The following is a 19,686-nucleotide window of genomic DNA, read 5'->3' as shown; positions in this document are numbered from 1 at the left end:
AAGAATTCCAACAGATTTGTCAGGCAAGATTTCCCTTTACAGAAACCATGCTGACTTTGACTTATTTTATCATTAGTCTCCAAGTACCCCGAAACCTCATCCTTTGTAATGGACTCCAACACTTTCCCAACGACTGAGGTTAGGCTAACTGGCTTATAATTTCCTCACTTTAGTCCTCCTCCCCTTTTAAAGAGTGGAGTGACATTTGCAATTTTTCAGTCCTCTGGAGGAGAAGTTCATTGAGAAAAATTGAGGAAAGCACCAGGGTGACAACACTACCTTTTTTCACTTCAGTCTGTTCTAAGATTCGGTCAGATGTGGACTCTTTGCTTAGTAAAAGCAATGATAAAGCTATTGCATTGTTAGCTAATTAATGACCACTGGGATAGAAAATTCAATGTCCTATGTTGTAACTATAATTGGAGCATATCTCAGCTACCAAGATACCAACTCAAATGCTTGCGGATGGTCCACAGGGCTCTGAGCACAATACTCCAGGCATGCAAAATGTAGTTCATTTTTTACAGTACTGAGAGGTAGCTTCCTGGATATACAAGTACCTCAAATATTGATTCATAGAGAAATACTGTATGTCTTTAAACATCAAGTGTCAAGATGACTGATTAATACCTTCCCTGGATCTCATCCTGAAAGTTTCAATATGGGCCAATAAACATAAATGTTCATCTATTGTTTTGCCTTGCATTATTCACAATAGCATAAAACAAGTTTCCCGCATCTAATAGGTGGTTTCAATATCAAGTACCAATCGATGTTACATTGCAAACATTGTATATGTGACTTCATACCAGATTTGTAAGTGACTCCGTAATTCAGGAGCAGTTAATTTTGGACAATAAATACCAGCACTGACCACATTCATTACATAAATAAATTAAAAAGTAACAATTCAGTCCCTTTCAGTAAGATAATCACATTAGTATATTGCATTCTGCATTCAGAAATCTATTCATCGATTGCAATGAATTGTATCTCAGAGATAAGGGATAATGAATTGATATTACTCTGCGGCATGTTTTCAAAGTAGCAATTGTGCACCTTCCTGCTATCATTTAATAGAGTGCGTATCATCCATCACTAATTTTTGTGTCGACAAACATCAACTATATTGTGCTTGTCCAATTCTAATTGTTGATAGACATCCTTATGGTGCAATTATAATGGCAAGCACTACACAACCTTGCTCCCTCTATTTCCCTCACTGCTCATCCTGCCTCCCACGTAAAGAATCTGCTTAGCAGACAAAGGTTCTTATGTCTTTAACTATCTTGTGCATCATAAATCATTCTGGACTTTGCCTTGTGAAGGTTTGTACATCGATGTTCATCTTCTCCTGCATACCTTCCTGAAGTTATTAAACACAGAGTACTCGCACAGCATCATGTCAAAGAAGATCGGGATTGTGGCCTTGCGAAGTTCAACCTCCGGAATCAGCGTCATTTCAAGAATTGGGCCAACCATCTCTGGGATGAAGTGGATTTTGTTCTGTGCTGTCATTTAAAATGTAAATTAAGACTCATTAGTGAAGTGGATACCCAAAAATACTCCTTATTGCAAACCCAACCTGAAGGAGGAAAAATTAACTGCAGGTTCTGGAAATCTGAGATAAAAAAAACACAACAAACACAGGAAGCACTTAGCAGGTCAAGTAGCATCCCTGGAGAGAAAAAGAAATCAGCCTGAGTATTAGCAGTAATTTTCTCATCTTTAATCTATAACGCATTTACAGCCCTGAATGGACTTCTTTTCTGTAAACGCTGAACTCCTGATCTCTCAGTCTACCTCGTCGTTGCCCTTGTGCGTTATCTGCTCACCTGCACAGTGCTTCCTCTGTAAATCTAACACTGCCCTCAGTTTTCTGTTTCTATTTTTTGTACGACTTCGATGTACTTAATGATCTGTCTGGATGTCATACAAGCCGATGTTTTGACTGTGTCTCAATATATGTGACAATAATAAACCAAGTGCCAGATCAGAACATGTTGCTGTATTTGCTTCTAACTTTCTTCCCTCCTAAACTGAAGTCTCGGACCCTGAGTGTTGTTGACTCATGTCTGGGTGCCCTTGGAACCAAAATCTTGAGTATGATTGGTTACAGAGGACCACAGTGAGTGTAGAGAGTCTACAGAAAACTCACACCCTGTCTTCCTCACTCCCAATGAAGAATGAAAAATAAATAGCTAGCAGCTGGAGTAGGCATTGACCAGGCTTGGACCAAAGGATTCAAGGACAATAATTCTAATCGAGCTTCTACCCCTTTCCTGGGTGGCAGGGTGGAAATACATCTCTACCAAAGGAGGTGTAACTTGCTCCTTCCCTCCACTAGCTTGAAGGTCACCTTTGAGTGAAGTGCAGCACCTGATTAACCCCTCAATTAGTGAAGTCATGGGAACAGGTAGTGGATGGTTTTATGAGTAGCTGGTGCATATCACAAGTCCTGGTATTCGACTACTGATGACAGGCAGACTATCTCTGAAGATTATTGATAATGGCTGGGGCACCTGTCTTGTAAAGCCACTGCCCAGAAGAAAGCAATGGCCAGCCACTTCTGTAGAAAAGTTTGCCGAGAACAATCATGAGGCCATGATCATCTACATCATATGATACAGCACATGATGATGATGCTAGTCAGGCCATGTCTAATATCTAAGGTCCATCAATGTCCTGGATCAGAACATTTGGTGACAGAAGCTGTTGACCTGAATCGATAATACAAATACAGAGTTACACTGGACAGAGCATTCCTGTGATAGGTCCTCCAGTTGATTTGCATAAACGATGAATTCTCAATGAAAAGAAATAGGGCTTCCCACTTAGAAAGATCTATTAATCCATCAGGGCACAGCTAGCCAATAAATAGTCTTCCATGGTTCTGACGCTGCCTGTTTCTATAAGCAGGAGAAACCCACATTACCGTGTGTTGTAGATCAGACCTCCCACAAATCAGGCTTCTGGAAAGTACAGAAGAAAAGAGGTTTGCATCAAGGTGCTGGGATGAATCAGGATGCCAACTAGCTGGGGTGGAATAAGAACATTGTGAGTTGGATCAGATCAATGGGAGATACTGCTGAGTGTAATGGTCAGGCTCAAAATGAAAGCAAAGTTTTACAATGAGTATTGAGATCACATTCAGAGATGGTTAGGGTGATGAGTGGGGGCGGGGTGGGGGAATTGATGGAGGAAGCACCATCACCAGGGTGAAGTATGTTAATAAGAGTTAAAGAATTCTCCAGTGCTGGACTGAATGCCCCTTTCTATCACCATTCTCATGCAGGTCATTTTAAACAAAGACAAAAATAGGCCTCATATAGACCATGAAGTCTGCTGGGCAAGACTATCCCAGGCTTTGTGTGTATGGTTATATGTCATGAAAGTCTTTTTGAGGCAGATATTGCAAGTCATGATACTTATACATTGTGTTTGCATGTATCAGCACATCCGTCGCACAGTGGACAGTCGCAGATAATTGTGCATCTTGTAACCAGTCCTTGACTTTGCTCTACAATTGTTATTTATTGAAGCTGTATCAAGCAAAATTTCTGGGCTATAATCTTTCACTCACCAAGCTTGTACCACATGTCACGAATGTCAAACCCAATCTGTCGTCTCATGTCTCCATACCTGAAAAAAACGTGCATTTTAATTTTTTTTTAAATTGTATAACAGCCAAAACTTGTAAGCAAATATATTCCACCCACATAATCACTCACTTGTCCAAACTTTAGTAGAAAACACTACACATGAGAGCAAGCCAGATATTTACCCTGCAGTGCTGATTTATAAACCAATAACCTTTTTACAAGACAATTGGAAAAATGTCTACTCAGTCTAAAGATGAAAGGTTATCCATTTAGAATTGAAAGAAACATAAGTTTCTTCACTCAGTAGGTGCTTGTCCTTAAATTTTCTTATTCCAGAGGACTAATCAATGCTGAGAGTGTTCTAGCTGAGACAGATGAATTTCTGAGCAGAAGGAAAGTGGAGTTGGGTTTGAAGGTAAGCTATGGAGAAGCAAGTTTAATGTTACTACTTCTGCTCCTACTTTCACATCTTTCTCATCCATGCTTGTCTCCCTCTCAGCAATTGCTCTCAATCTTTTTTGCCCTGTCAAAAGACAGAAATTGTGAGGCAGAGCAGATAATCCAAGTAAGGAGAGCTGATGAGATTTGGAGGGTGAACACAACAGCTTTTGAAATAGGGATGAAAATCACAACACTCCACTAACTAAAAGACATAGAGTCATACTGTGTGGCAACCAGCCCTTGGGTCATGTCCCTGTCGACCATTAATTATCTAGCGATATTTACCAGTTCTTGGTCTGTAGCATTCTATGTATTGGTGAGCCAAATGTTCATACAGATGTTTCCTAAAACGCTGTGAATCATAGAATCATACAGGCATACAACATAAGAACAGGCTTCCCAGCCGCCTCTTCCATGCTGACTCATTTCATATGCTTACATGAGATTCATATCTATGTCCGTCCTATTGAAGCACCTATCCAAAAACGACTTTTAAAAATTGTAATTATATCTGCCTTTCCCTCCTCCTCTGCCAGTTCGTGCCAGATAACCACCAGACTCTCTGTGGAAAGCATACACCTTGGAATTCCACTTAAATTTCTCACCAAGACAACGAAGCAGGCTGATTATCATACTGAACATGTTATGGGTGCCACTTATAAATTTATCATGAAATGTTCATTCTGTAATACCTTTTACTTCTCATTGTGCCCCAACAGTTGCTGTGATGATTAATAAAGCAGAAAGTCCCTCACCATCTGTGATATGCCCTTTTCTCATTACTGCCACCAGGGAGGAAATGCAGAAGCTTGAAGACCCACACTCAGCGTTTTAGGAATAACTTCTTCCCTCGGCCATTAGGTTTCTGAATAGCACTGAACCCATGAACATGACCTCACTCTTCCTCTTTTGCACTATTTATTTATTTGTTTTATGTTGTAAATTAGAGTAATTTATTATCTCTTGCACTTTACTATGTCATTTTGTACTGTATGCCAGTGATAATAAACCAGATTTTGATTCTGTTGGGGATGTGAAAATATGGCTGGAATTGACATTGTGTTGGCGCGTGGCCAAGTGGTTAAGGCTTTGGGCTGGCGATCTGAAGGTCATTAGTTCAAGCCTCAGGTTGATGCAGTATGCACAAGACAAGATTATAATTCTTGTATGAACCCTTCAGATTCCTCCTCTTCATCATGCTCTGTGTCCTCTCTGGTTCCAAGGCTAATGGGAACCACAATGACAATCTTGGTCTGAAGGTCATGTTTTCATGCGGTATTACTCTATGATGGGCCTCACACTGGTCAGTTAGTTCAGCATGCAACAGCTCACCATGGGTGTTGCATGGTGTTGCATATCCACTTCCAAGCACCTCTGGTTAGCTCAAGACAGTGAGAGTGAAGATTCAGCTTACAGAGATACTTTCGATACCATTCCTGACACAAAACATGACAGGGTTTATCCATGGTGTCAAAGTCAATAAAAACATCCTCCAGCTGCATTGCTGCCTGAATTTTTATTACACAATATAACTTACCCAGAAGAAATGAACTAACAACTAATCATAAATGATAGCTTTAAATAGCATTACTAAGGAGATCCTCCCTGCTGCTGAACATGTGTTGAGCCATTCAAAATTAGGAGAAGGACTCATTGGAGCATTAAACTCTAATATGAAAGCACTAGAGTCATCAACAGAAGATAATGTATGGTTCCAGGGTGCTTATGTTAATTCAAAACCTAATATGGGATCTGAATAAATTAGCACCACTAGCATATACTGTTGGTACTATTTTGGGGAGACACAGTAATGCATAGCATTTACAAGAGGGATAACTAATCTGAACGTTGTGCTCTCAATCTCATGCTCTTACCCAAGGAATCTGCATTCTTAAACTTAACATGAAGAGAGAACATATGGGAACATGACTCTGATCGACAAAGTTTTAAAGAGTGGATTTAAGATGCTACCAAAACAGATTGTAATTACTGTATTAAACCATGAAGTGTGTCAGCTGTGATACTTTTGCTTCAGTATCACAATTTCATAGGTTTAAGCTCCACACTGAATTCATGAGCTAGTCGAATATATGTTTGAGAGAATGCTGCATGTTTGAGCTGGAGTCCTTGGACAAAATATTTGCTCCACAAGAATCATCATAGAGCTATTTGTGAGATCTTGTTTTTTGCCTGCCACTTTAATATTGTACTAAGGTGATTCCATTTCAAGTAAAGCACTTAATTGACACTAAAACAGTTCACTTCATCCTAAAGTGATGGCAGTTAAGGAATAAATCCAAGTCTTCCTTTTTCTTTGGAGCGCTCATTAATAAACTTTGATTCAGGTCAGAGGCATAGTAATCCTGGCAATGTTCTGCCCATGTAATGTAATAAAGGAAGGCCACATAGAGCTACTTGAGTTCTGTAGACCTGCAGAATGTACTCAAGTCTCTGTTGAAGTACACCATGGCAACGGTTTGGACTCAAACAAATATAACCTAAGCATTCCTCTATTAACAATTAACAGTAGGCAGCAAGGACAGTGAACAATTTGAATTAGTCCTATCTGAGGACAGAGAGGTTGAATAACACTGTCAATCATCAGTGGTAGATTGCTAAGTGCCGGCCTTTTCCTGGCAAGTATAATGCATCGAGATGTTAAAAATAATGAGAGGTGTTACATGCATGAAATAAAAGACAAAGCATCATTAATTCTTCAGAAATACATATATCTGACATATCTCTTACTCTCTTGAACTGACTGGTAATTAACACAAAACACAGTCAATTGTATTGGCTAACCCAGCAATCATTATTGAGACTACTGCCTTCTCGGTACCAGGTCTTACAGTGAAGCTGGGCCACATACTATCCTTCAAGCACCCTTAAGAAAGTAACCAGAATCCTGATGGCAAGAACTTCATTGTTGTAGAAAGTAGAGTTTTTGACTCGGAGCTGTGAATATGTACAGGGCAAGGGAGAATTGTGCACCATTGTGAGCAAGGTGCAGCCACAACCCCCTTTGGATGACGGACTCCTCATTGCAACGCAGAATAACAGTGGAAGAGTTTGGAACACTCCACCAGCCAGGAGGTCTGTGCTGGAAAAGCAGCTCCCTCTTGACACAATGAGACACTGTAACCTTGTCTGAAATTCAGTGCATTGAGGAAAATAAACTGTGCATTATTCACGACCCATCCATCAGTGTTTGAAATCCATGACTCCCCACCTCCCCGATATCCATGCACTCAAATTAGGGCAAGATAACACCAACCTTGGTAAAGCTCTGGAAGTCAAATAGGGATCACAAGATGTCCGAAACAAACACCCGGTACTGAGTCCTTGGCTTTGGTCTCCCACAGGACCATTGAAATTGTAGCTTCATAAACAATGGCTAGTGTGCACAAATGATGTATAGATAAAGCATAAACCAATTGCTTGGAATCAAATGACCTTTCCTGGTGTCTACACCTCCACCACTCCCTGCCCCTGCACTTGTTCTCCCCCACCTGTTCCACACTGTCCCCAAAGTGTTCCACCTTCACCATTCCCAGCATCCTTTGGACCCACCAGATTTACAAACTCACTCTCCACTCCACGTTGACAAATACAGTACTGGGCAAACTTAGCCACCCTACCTATATATAGCTGAGCCTAAGTCTTTTATACAGTATTATAGCATTCAAGATGAGTATTGATACCTTCAGTTTCTTCATAGTTCCTAGCTTATTGAAGGAGTGAAATAATTTCATCTTCACTCCTGGCTGTTTTTGTATCTCCGACCCTGAATGCTTGAAACCTCAGCGTGCAAAACAATTCTGGAATGTCTTACTGTTTATTTCTCGCCAGTTATCAGTTACAAAAATCACTGTTTTTGAACATTAACCACACACATACCTGATGCTACTTAAAAACTGTTTACTCTAAGCACGGTGTAGCGTCTAACAGTCACATAGCTGTGTGCGACTGACGCTAGTAAGAACGTATTTGGCAAGTCTCCTGTTTCAATTAAAACTCACGGTATTTCAAATAAACAAATTGAATCCTTACAATTTTCTCTCGAATAATTTTTTAAGTATTGTTCCAAATTACCAGCTGCCACAGCTAACTTAAGGCCCAATTAACTGGAAAAGAGAACAAAATTAGTGAGGTAATGTTCATGGGTTGGTTCATTGTCCATACAGGATTCTGATGGTGGAGGGGAAGTATAACAACGCTATGAGCACTTTGCACTACAATAGATTTTATTTTGTTCTAGTTGCATTCTTCCTTGTATAATTTTGTATGAGTTATCTTATTAATCACAAATATACTTGTGCATCTGACAACTAAGTATTATGATAATCTACTATGAACAAGATAATGCATTTATCCATCAACAAGTAAAAATACTGAAAAACAAGTTTGACCGATGGACACCGGCCTACTTTTTAAATGGGATAAATTAGTAAATTACAGACTACATGAGCAGATGGAATTGGGTTTCTTATTGTACAGAGAATGTTTTAAATGCATAATGTGACTACTGTACATGGCTATCAGGGAGCCTTGAGACTGAATGTCACTTCAGGACTGAATGACATAGTGTTAGAGTACAGCACTTACTTGTTCAAGATCTTGGTGCATTTTGCCTGAGAAAAGTGTTCCAGTTGCAGTGAATCCTGGGTAATGAAGACCACGGCCAGAAGAAAGTAGTTATTCCACAGCTACAGGGAAAAAAATAATTTTAAATTACACAGAAATAGAATAAAAATTTCATTACATTTCAAAACCCATTTGCCACTTAAATAACACCTCAATGTTATACCTTCGCCTGGTATTTCAGTCATTGAGAAAAACAGCATTTTTAAACAATAAAATAAAGTATGTTTTATATATGGCAATACACACAAAACTCTGAAGGAACTTAACAAGTCAGGCAGCATCCATGGAATTGAATAAACAGTGGACGTTTCAGGCAGAGACCCTTTGTCAGGACTGGAAAGGAAGGGGGAAGATGCCAGGATAAGAATGTGGCAGGAGCAGGAGGACAAGCTAGAAGGTGATAGGTGGAGTAAGAAGCTGGGAGGTGATAGGTGGAAAAGGTAAAGGGCTGGAGGAGAAGGGATCTGTTAGGAGAGGGAAAGGGTCACCAGGAGCATGTGATGGGCAGGTGAGGAGAAGAGGTAAGAGGCCAGAGTGGCGAATAGGAGAGAGAAGGAGGAGGTGTGCTAAAAATTGCCAGCAGTTAGAGAAGTTAATATTCATGCTATCAGGCTGGAGTCTACTTGGACAGACTGTGAGCTGTTGCTCCTTCAACCTGAGAGTGGCCTCACCGTGGCCATTGAGGAGGCCATGGACGACATATCAGACAGGAATGAGGATAGGAATTAAAATAACTTTCCACCGGCAAATCACACGTTTTGTGGATGGAGCGGAGTTGCTTAATGAAATGGCTCCCCAATCTATGTCAGGGCTCATCAATGTAGAGGAAGTTCATCCATCAGGACCACTGGATACAGTAGATGATGTCAATAGATATTTCAGGTGAAGTGTTGCTTCACCCGGAAGGACTGTTTGGGGCCCTGAAATGAGGTGAGAGAGGATGGACATCTCTTGGCATCTTCCTCCTTCCTTTCCTGTCCTGATGAAGGGTCTTCAACCAAAATATTGACTGTTCATTTATTTCCTGCTGTCGACTGACTGACTTGCTTCCTCCAGCATTTTGTGTGTGTTGATCTGAATTGCCAGCATCTACAGAATCACTTGTGTAACGTATGCAAGTTTCTGTCAACCTAATTGTGCCAATGTCTCTATTTTATACATTTTATACAAGATTTTTATATATTGACCTGTTCTTGGAGTGATTACTTTATAATGATGTGACAAAGTGGCACTGCAAACGTCTGAAGAATTGTAGTCAGACTGCAAAAAGGAGCATGGTAATGAGGAGAAGCCATTCAGCCCTTTCAATCTGATATACCCTTCAATTAGACAAATCTCCAATAAAAAGTGTAATCACTGGGCAATCAAAGATGATTGCTTTATTTTTAGCCATTAAGTTGTCTTGTAGCTTCAATATTATAACTTGTCAATTATTTCTCCTAGTTCTGAAATGCTTAATTGACTTGGCTTTTACCAGTGTTTGTGATGAGACCTCCGGATATCAGCTAACCTCCATGTTAAAGACCTACAGAGTTGTGCAGCACTATAGCATCTCTTCCACTAACCATTCCCGTGCCAGTCATTTTGCTGATGTACACTAATTCTCGTTGTCCACATTGGATTATTACCCCCCTCCTGTCTAGAAACATAGAAAACCTACAGCACAATACAGGCCCTTCAGCCCACAAAGATGTGCCAATCATGACCCTACCTTAGAAATTACTAGGCTTACCTATAGCCCTCTATTTTACTAAGCTCCATGTACCTATTTAAAAGCCTCTTAAAAGAACCTATCGTATCTGCCTCCACCACCATTGCCAGCAGCCCATTCCATGCACTCACCACTCTCAGAATAAAAAACTTACCCCTGACATCTCCTCTGCACCTACTCCCCAGAACCTTAAACCTATGTCCTCTTGTGGCAACCATTTCAGCCCTGGGAAAAAGCCTCTAACTATCCATACAATCAATGCCTCTCATCATCTTGTACACCTCTATCAGGTCACAACTCATCCTCCTTCGCTCCAAGGAGAAAAGGCTGAGTTCAATCAACCTTCTCTCATAAGGCATGCTCCCCAGTCTAGGCAACGTCCTTGTAAATCTTCTCTGCACACTTTCTATGGCTTCCACATCCTTCCCATAGTGAGTCGACCAGAACTGAGAACAGTACTCCAAATGGGATCTGACCATGGTCCTATATAGCTGCAACATTACCTTTCAGCTCCTAAATTCAATTCCACGATTGATGAAGGCCAGTACACTGTACGCCTTCTTAACCACACAGTCAACCTATGCAGCTGCTTTGATAAATATGGACTTGGACCTCAAGATCCCTCTGATCCTCCACACCAAGAGTCTTACCATTAATACTATATTCTACCATCATATTTGACCTACCAAAATGAACCACCTCACACTTGTCTGGGTTGAACTCCATCTGCCACTTCTCAACTCAGTTTTGCATCCTATCAATGTCCCACTGTAACCTCTGACAGCCCTCCACACTATCCATAACTCCTCCAACCTTTGTGTCATCAGCAAGCTTATTAATCCATCCCTCCACTTTCTCATCCAGGTCATTTATAAAAATCACGAAGAGTAAGGGTCCTGGAACAGATCCCTGAGGCACTCCATTGGTGACTGACCTCCATGCAGAACATGACCTGTCTACAACTACTCTTTACCTTCTGTGGGCAAGCCAGTTCTGGATCCACAAAGCAATGTCCCCTACTTTCTCAATAAGCCTTGCATGGGGTACCTTATTAAATGCCTTTCTGAAATCCATATACACTACATCTACTGCTCTTCTTTCATCAATGTGTTTAGTCACATTCTCAAAAAATACAATCACACTCGTAAGGCACGACCTGCCCTTGACAAAGCCATGCTGACTACTCCTAATCATATTATACATCTGCAAATGTTTATAAATCCTGCCTCTCAGGATCTTCTCCATCAACTTACCAACCACTGAGGTAAGACTCATTGGTCTATAATTTCTTGGGCTATCTCTACTCCCTTTCTTGAATAAAGGAACAACATCCGCAAACCTCCAATCCTCTGGAACTTCTCCCGTCTCCGTTGATGATGCAAAGATCATTGCCAGAGGCTCAGCAATCTCCTCCCTTGCCTGCCACAGGGTACATTTCGTCTGGTCCCAACGACTTATCCAACTTGATACTTTTCAAAAGGTTCAGCACATCCTCTTTCTTAATATCTACATGCTCAAGCTTATCAGTGTGCTGCAAGTCATCACTACAATCACTAAAATCCTTTTCCATAGTGAATACTGAAGCAAAGTATTCATTAAGTTCCTCTGCTATATCCTTAGGTTCCATACACACTTTACTAATGTCACACTTGATAGGTCCTACTCCTTGTCTTCACATACTTGTAGAATGTCTTGGGGTTTTCCTTAATTCTGCCCACCAAGGCCTTCTCTTGGCCCCTTCTGACTCTCCTATTTTTTTTTTCATAATCTCCTTCCTAGTAGCCTTATGATCTTCCAGATCTTTGACATTACCTAGCTCTCTGAACCTTTTGTAAGCATTTCTTTTCTTCTTGACCAGATTTATTACAGCCTTTGTACATCACGGTTCCTGTACCTTCCTTGTCTTATTGGAACGCACCTATACAGAACTCTACACAAATAACTCATTAATTGCTCCTGCTCAGTGTGACATTGTTATATTTATCATATATTTCTGTAGTTTCTTCTGACACAGGAGGGTATTTGGCCCAACAAGTCTATAAAGGTTCTTAGACAATCCTTTTGCTCTATGTATTGCCTTGTAACCTATATTCACCTGCCAGTTATAACATCCCCTCACAATTCTCCAACACCAAAGATAATTTACAGTAACCAACTAACCTATCCACTAGAAACACAGCTCCTTGTTTTAGTAATCTGATGTCATAAAGAAGTCACTCTCCATTATTCTAGTAATCTTACTTCTTCTGTTACTTTTCCAGTGAAGCAATCTTCTCTAATTATTTGGTCCGAAAGATAAGATGTGCTTATTTATTTTTAATTAGAAGATGTTCAGTGAGGAAAATCCCCACCATGTGATGCGATGGAGAAATTGTCACTTCTGTGATTTGTTTTGCTGAGCAATTCAGAGAACCAGGTGACCAGATGACATGGGCAACCCCAGCCTAGCTTGCCTCATTAACTTGACGATAAAAGGAAGATTATATAGAACAGAATTCAAAGAACTGTTAAATCTCCAAATAATCTAACTTTAGCATATGTTCTGAAAACAGCCATGAATCAGTAAAGACATCCTTGTTGTTAGCATTAGGTGGCAGACTCAGGGCCTGCTGCAGAAACTTGGACACACAATTTGAGTCACTTTGCTGCCACACTGAGTGATCTCTGCACATTCTTCAACTTTGATTCCTAATCAACATCCCTCCCAGGTAGACTGCAAAGACTTCTGCTCTGTTTTAAAAATGAACAAAAGAGAGCTTCTCCTGGTATCCTTTTAAAATAATTATCCCTCAACAATAACATTAAAGCAGTTTGTCTGGGTATTGTCAGGTTATATATTGGTGGGGTCTTCCCATGCATAAATTAGCTTCTCTGCTTTCTATGGACAATTGCAGATAGGTTCTATGGAATAAATTGTTACCTGTGAAGTGACTAGGGAACACCTAAGACTGTGTAAGATGCAACTTTGCTATTTTTTTTCCTCTAAATTAGGTATTTTTAAGATAGACATCAATATTTACAAATATCAACAGAGAATCAACTATTCATTGATTATTAATATGCTATTATGTGTGTACATAATAAAGAACTTAATTTCCCAGTGGGCAATGTGAGTGGTTCACCCACATCCAGAAATGATGCTGGAGAGCTCATCGCAAGTGCTCGGGCTGGAGCAAAACCCGTTGCTGTAATTCAGTAAATAAAATAGCTCTAGCGTTTTTACCCATACTGCTTGTCTTTACAAAGAACAATCATAAAACTTAAAATATTACAGGACAAAGTAGGCCATTCTGAATTCATTTTTGTGCAGCTTTGAAAATGTTATCTAATAAGTCAAATACATTCCTGTCATATTTTTCTATATCTAATTACCTTTGAAAAGCTAACATGGAATCTGATTCCAACTTCTTTAAGGCATACGTTCCAGAATGCAACAATTCACATTGCAAAACAGAACTTACTTAGTTTACTTGTCAATTATCTTAAATCTTTGACTTTTGGTTCTTGACCTTCTTATTAATGGAGAACTTTCTGCTTCCTTACTTAACCAAATAGTTTCATTGCTGAATATCCGTAAAATCTTCACTAGGTCTATCTTTTGCTCTAAGGAGGAAAATCCCTGTTTTCATACCCTTCTGCTAATTAAAGATATTAAATTGTGAAAGTTGGCTTAAAGTATGAAATTCAGCTCCTATCTTCAAAATCCACTTCACTGACCATTTTTAAGTATACAACCGATTTTTCTTAGTTGAATCAATTTATTAAGCTTCTGTAAAGCAGTCAAGGGCATTTTTTTCCACATCAAGTTTGTAATATAGTAATCTGATCATTTCACATTTAGCCAGCTCTAAATGGGGGAAGACCCTCTAAACTGTAAATATGCTTATCATTTTCCAGTCAGATTACAATCCTGAGCTATCACGTGGCTGCCACTGGCTCTACTCATATGACTGATGCATTTAATGTTGAGTACTGTCTCATACCTGTTGCTCGAAATTCATGTTCTCCAAGAATCTTTGGTTCATGATTTCTGCAAACTTGTTAATAGCTCGTAAAAACACTCTGCAAAAAAAAATGCAATCAGTTAATCCAGATTTATCAGATTACAGGTTTGTAAGGTGTTTAATGAATCCTGTGAACTGAGCTTTCTTTACATTTATGTGAAAGGGGATCAAGTGTAGCCCAGACAGATAAAATGAAAGTTCTCCGTCCTTTTGTCAACCTTGGATGAAAGGAAGAGATGGCCTCAGTTTAACAATGGTAAATTGTTCCTTTGAGGGCTCCTTTCCCCTTTCAAGAAACAATTCATATAAATTCCTCCATTTCTTTATATTTGCATACTGTTAATTACTACCATCCTTGGTAATGCATTTTTATAAAATGTATACAGAGTCTGCAATGATGACATTTTTCACAGAGGCTGTCACCACAGCACAAAGCAGCTAACAGTGTCATTCATGGAAAGTGTGCCATACTATGTCAGCTGGTCTGCTCCCTCACAGCTCGAAGGATCTGGTTTGGATTCTGATTTCTGTCCTCATGGAACTTGTATGTTATCACTGCGTGCACTTTCCGCAGATGCTTTCCAATGTAAAGATGTACTGCTAAGTTTTTATAGGGTAATGTAATTGATGGAAATGTACATAACTCACAGCCTCCAACATTGAATTTGGATTCAATTTGTGAAGCTGGTCTGATGTGATGACGTGATTATGTAAAGTATTTTTACCGTGCTTGTGTTCAGGTTTTGGAGTACAATAAATGCTACACTTCTTTCTCCACCTTTTTTATTTGCAAAAACCTGCAGGTTAATAGGCTTGTACAAACACGCTGGATGAACTCAGCGGGTCGGGCAACATCCGTTGAAACGAGCAGTCAACATTTCGGGCCGATTCCTTCATCAAGACTGATGAAGGAGGGGGCAGGGGCCCTATAAAGAAGATGGGGGGAAGGTGGGAAGGAGAAGGCTGGGGGGTGCCAGGTGAAAAATCAATCAGAGGAAAGATCAAGGGGTGGGGGAGGGGAAGCAGGGAGGGGATAGGCAGGAGAGGTTAAGAAGGAATCTAAGGGGAAAGCACTATGGGTAGTAGAAGAAGGCAGAATCATGAGAGAGATGATAGGCAGCTGGAAGAGGAGGCAGAGTGAAAGTGGGATGGGGAAGGGAGAGGGAGGGAATTACCGGAAGTTGGAGAATTTGTTGTTCATACCAAGGGGCTGGAGACTACCCAGACGGTATATGAGGTGTTGCTCCTCCAACCTGAGTTTGGCCTCATTGTGGCAGTAGAGGAGGCCAGGTATGGACATATCCAGATGGGAATGTGAAGCAGAGTTGAAGTGGGTGGCAACCGGGAGATCCTGTCTGTTGTGGCAGACGGAGCAGAGGTACTCGACGAAGCGGCCCCCCAGTCTGCGCCGGGTCTCACCGCTGTAGAGGAGGCTGCACCGGGAGCACCGGATGCAATAGATTACCCCAACAGACTCATAAGTGAAGTGTTGCCTCACCTGGAAGGACTGTTTGGGGCCCTGAATGGTGGTAAGAGAGGAGGTGTAGGGACAGGTGTAGCACTTACGCTTGCAGAGATAAGTACCAGGTAGGAGATCTGTATAATTAGTGAGTTTGCTAATGATAATAAATTAAGTTTTGTTGTTAGTGAAGCAAGTTATAATGGGATATAAAGAGATCTTAATCATTTAGAAAGGTAGACTGTGAAATGGCAAAAGGATTTCAATTTAGATAAGTTGAGGTGATGCATATTGGACGGTCAAACCAGGGTAGGATCAACATGGTAGGTTTCTGACAAGCATTGTGGAACAACTGGACCTGGGGATACATTGGCACTGTTCACTGAAAGCAGTTGCACAGTAGACAAGGTGGTGAAGAATGCATTTAGCAAGTTCAAATTTACTGTCATTTAATCATTCACTGATATTCAGCTAAATGAAACATCTTTCTTCTGTAACCAAGGTGAAAAAGACAGTATATATAGTCACACACAGCACATACAGTTATGATTCAGCAACATACAGTTATAAAATAATGTTAGCACAAGTCCCTGAGTGTCATGGCCTGAAGGTTGTCAGGTTGCATGTTTATGTAAGACGTTATAATGTTGTTGGCTCTATTATAACAAAACAAGCAGTCATTAATGTAATCCTCTCACTGTAGGCTCATAATGAGTTAGTTATTACTGTGAAAACAAATTAACAGCAACATAACTCTACAATGCATGGACAATAACGGTGAAAGGGACATTTCCAGTAAATAAATGGGTCTAGGATAGATATAATTTGGGTAAATAGAAAAAAAACATAAAGTTTTAATATTTCTTCTAAGGAAAAATACAAATATTTCCTGCCTGAATAATGACACACTAGTGCAAACTTATTGTTTGCCAGGAAGCAGTAATTTAACTCACATCAGCATAAACTTAGATTGAAATTGTACTGACAAAATATTTTAAACTATAACAAACAAAATAAAGAACAAAGCCCATTATATATATCAATCTATAAGGTGCACCTAGACATTGGAGCTCATTGTTGCATAATCAATCCACTTTGTTTACTCTCGGTACCAAAACAGTTCTATGCTGAAGAACCAGTCTAAGTTAAAAAAGATTCATGAAACATCCAAGGAAAAAAATGTCGAACTTTCTCCAATGTCTTGTGCTAACTAGCTAAAAGTTATCTGCACATTCTCTGAGAGACCATAATCTGCATGGGGATTTTCAGACATTGGTATCTATCCTTCCAAAACAGGTTCTATGAGTGTTTCACTATATTCTTCCACTATGTTTGTTGCCCGTCTCCAAAATTTCTCGAAACTCATTTGACCCTGCGCTTTCCCTAGTAAAAAATGGCTACCATTTATTTTCCCACGCTCTCTAGAGAAATAATGTAAACAAGAGATGTCCGATTAGTTAATTACAATGAACGTAACTTAATCAACTGAGTTTTTATTTTAAAGAGCAAAATGAAATTCTAAATTGTATAATGTAATTAAAGGAACACTTTTTAATATTTAGATTTGCATTTTGAGGAGATCTGCAAAAAAATGCCCAACGGCATCACTGTATTAATAAAGTAGCTCATGGTTCTAAATTAGAGGTATTACACATAGCCAGCAGCAATGAAAGGTGAAATGTGACCAGCGCAAGAAGAGAGTGTGTCTGTGAGTTGGAGAGTTTGGGGAGGAGGCATTCAGACAGAGCTTACATGCGTGTTGGGTTGCAGCAGCATGTCACGCAGTCTAACAGCCTGGTGGAAAAAGCTGTTACCCAGACCGACAGTCCTGGTTCTTCTGTTGTGGTACCTTCTACCTGATAGCAGAAGGTCAGAGAGATTGCGGGAAGGATGGAGGGTCCTTGACAATGCTGGAGGCACTGTGTATGCAGCAGCGCTTCTGATATATGTCCTGACGGGGAAGAAGGAGGGAAAAGAGAGACTGTGATGATGTGTTCAACAGTACTCACTATTAGCTGAAGGGTTTTGCAATCTGAGGCATTGTAATTCCCATAGCAGACACTGATACAGCTGGGACACTGTGGATGGTGCTCTGGTAGAATGTGGTGAGAATTGGAGAAGTGGGGGCTGTAATCTTGCTTCCCTCAGTCTCCCCAGGATGAGGAGATGCTACTGTGCTCTCTTGGCTAAAAAGGAGGTGTCCACAAGCTGCTCTAACTCCTCCCTGTATGCTGTTTCTTCATTGCAGCTAATGAGGCCAGTGAACCTAATGATGTAGTCTCTTCAAGTCCCTTTTACATCTTTCCCCTTTCACCTTAAACCTATGCCCTTTAGCTTTTGATTCCCTTTCGCTGGGGAGAAAAGACCATGTGCATTCACGCTGCCAAAGCCTCTTAAGATTTTACACACCTTTATAAGGTCAACTCTCAGCCACATTAGTCCAAGGAATAAAGAACCCCAAACCCCTATAACTCAGGCCCTCAGCTCCTAGCAACACCTTCTTTATACTCTTTCCAGCTTAATGATAACTGGTTCTACAGAGCAACACACAGGAGCAATAGCAGAAAAAGCAACACTGGTTCTCTCTCATTGACCAACAATCATATTATTGTCAATATTTCTAGTAAAGATGAGTAAACCACTCAATGTTCCTCTTGCATCAAGATGAGGCAACCCTCAGGGTGGAGGAGCAGCACATTATATTCTGACTGGGTACTGTCCAATCTGATAGCATGAATATCGACTTTTTCTTCCAGTAAACAAATTTGCCCCCCTCCCCCACCCAGCTTCCTCTATTGCCCACTCTTGCCTTTTAATTCTTCTCACCTGCCTATCGCTTCTCCCTGGGTCCTCTCCTCCTTCCCTTTCTCCCGTGGTCCACTCTCCTCTCCTATCAGATTCCCCCTTCTCCAGCCCCTTACCTTTCCCACCCACCTAGCTTCACATATCACCTTTGAACTAGCCTCTTTCCCTTCCCCCTACCTTTTTATTCTGGCATATTCCCCCTTCCTTTTCAGTTCTGAAGAGGGGACTCAGCCCAAAAGTTCGACTGTTTATTAATTTCCATAGATGCTATCTGACCTGCTGAGTTTCTCCAACATTTTCTGTGTGTTGCACTGGAGGAAGGAATGTTCATTAATAGGACAATAATTCACACTGATACAAAAATAGAAGGAGCCACTTCCTCATTGTGTACTTCATCACTAAGTTTATAGACAATTTTGTACCTCATCACCTACTATAACCCCACACCCCTAGTTCCCTTAATATTTAAAAATCAAAATTTGCTGCAGGTGCTTCATTGTTCAGAGAACATCTGTGGACAGAGAAAAAGAATTAACATTTCAGGTCAGTGACCTGTCAATCCTGGTGCCATTGACGTGAAACGTTAACCCTACTTCACTTTCCACATATGACTTGCAGATGATCTCCTGCATTTTCTCTTTCTTTATTTTTGACTCTCAACATCTGAGTTCATAGCTTTTACATTACCCATGTAATCTACACGGTCAATGTGCAGACAAAGAGCTTGCTAATATTAAATTGTTAGCCATTTAACATTAGTTTATTGACTTATTTTGTTGTTATGATTTGACATGAAATAATCACAGGAGAGTAATTTAATAGCTGTTTTGTCAACGCAGGCAAATTCTGAAAAGTATGCAAAATACATCCTTCGAGAAACTGATTAGCAACAATGGCTTTAATTTGTCAGTTGCAACAATCTTTGTATTCTTTGTAATGTTTGTCAAAATACCTCTGATTCAACATCTTTTCTAGATCATAGTGAAGCAAAACTGAGTAAATAATCAGATATTTTCTGTC

At 40.2% G+C, this 19,686-nt stretch overlaps 1 protein-coding gene across 1 annotated transcript in view; it reads right to left on the bottom strand.

Moving 5' to 3' along the window:
* Positions 1-19,686, bottom strand: part of LOC132405303 (dedicator of cytokinesis protein 2-like) — a 640,537-nt gene that overhangs the window by 113,861 nt on the left and 506,990 nt on the right. Inside the window, exons 30-33 of the mRNA XM_059989997.1 lie at positions 14,382-14,460; positions 8,649-8,749; positions 3,584-3,642; positions 1,363-1,511 (exon numbers count right to left, since the gene is read on the bottom strand). Of these exons, the coding sequence (XP_059845980.1) occupies positions 1,363-1,511; positions 3,584-3,642; positions 8,649-8,749; positions 14,382-14,460 (388 nt within the window). The remainder of the gene's footprint in view (positions 1-1,362; positions 1,512-3,583; positions 3,643-8,648; positions 8,750-14,381; positions 14,461-19,686) is intronic.

Source organism: Hypanus sabinus, chromosome 15 (assembly GCF_030144855.1).
Source record: "Hypanus sabinus isolate sHypSab1 chromosome 15, sHypSab1.hap1, whole genome shotgun sequence".
NCBI lineage: Eukaryota > Metazoa > Chordata > Chondrichthyes > Myliobatiformes > Dasyatidae > Hypanus > Hypanus sabinus.
Note: the sequence above shows the minus strand (reverse complement) of the source record. Positions and strands in the feature narration are given on the sequence as shown.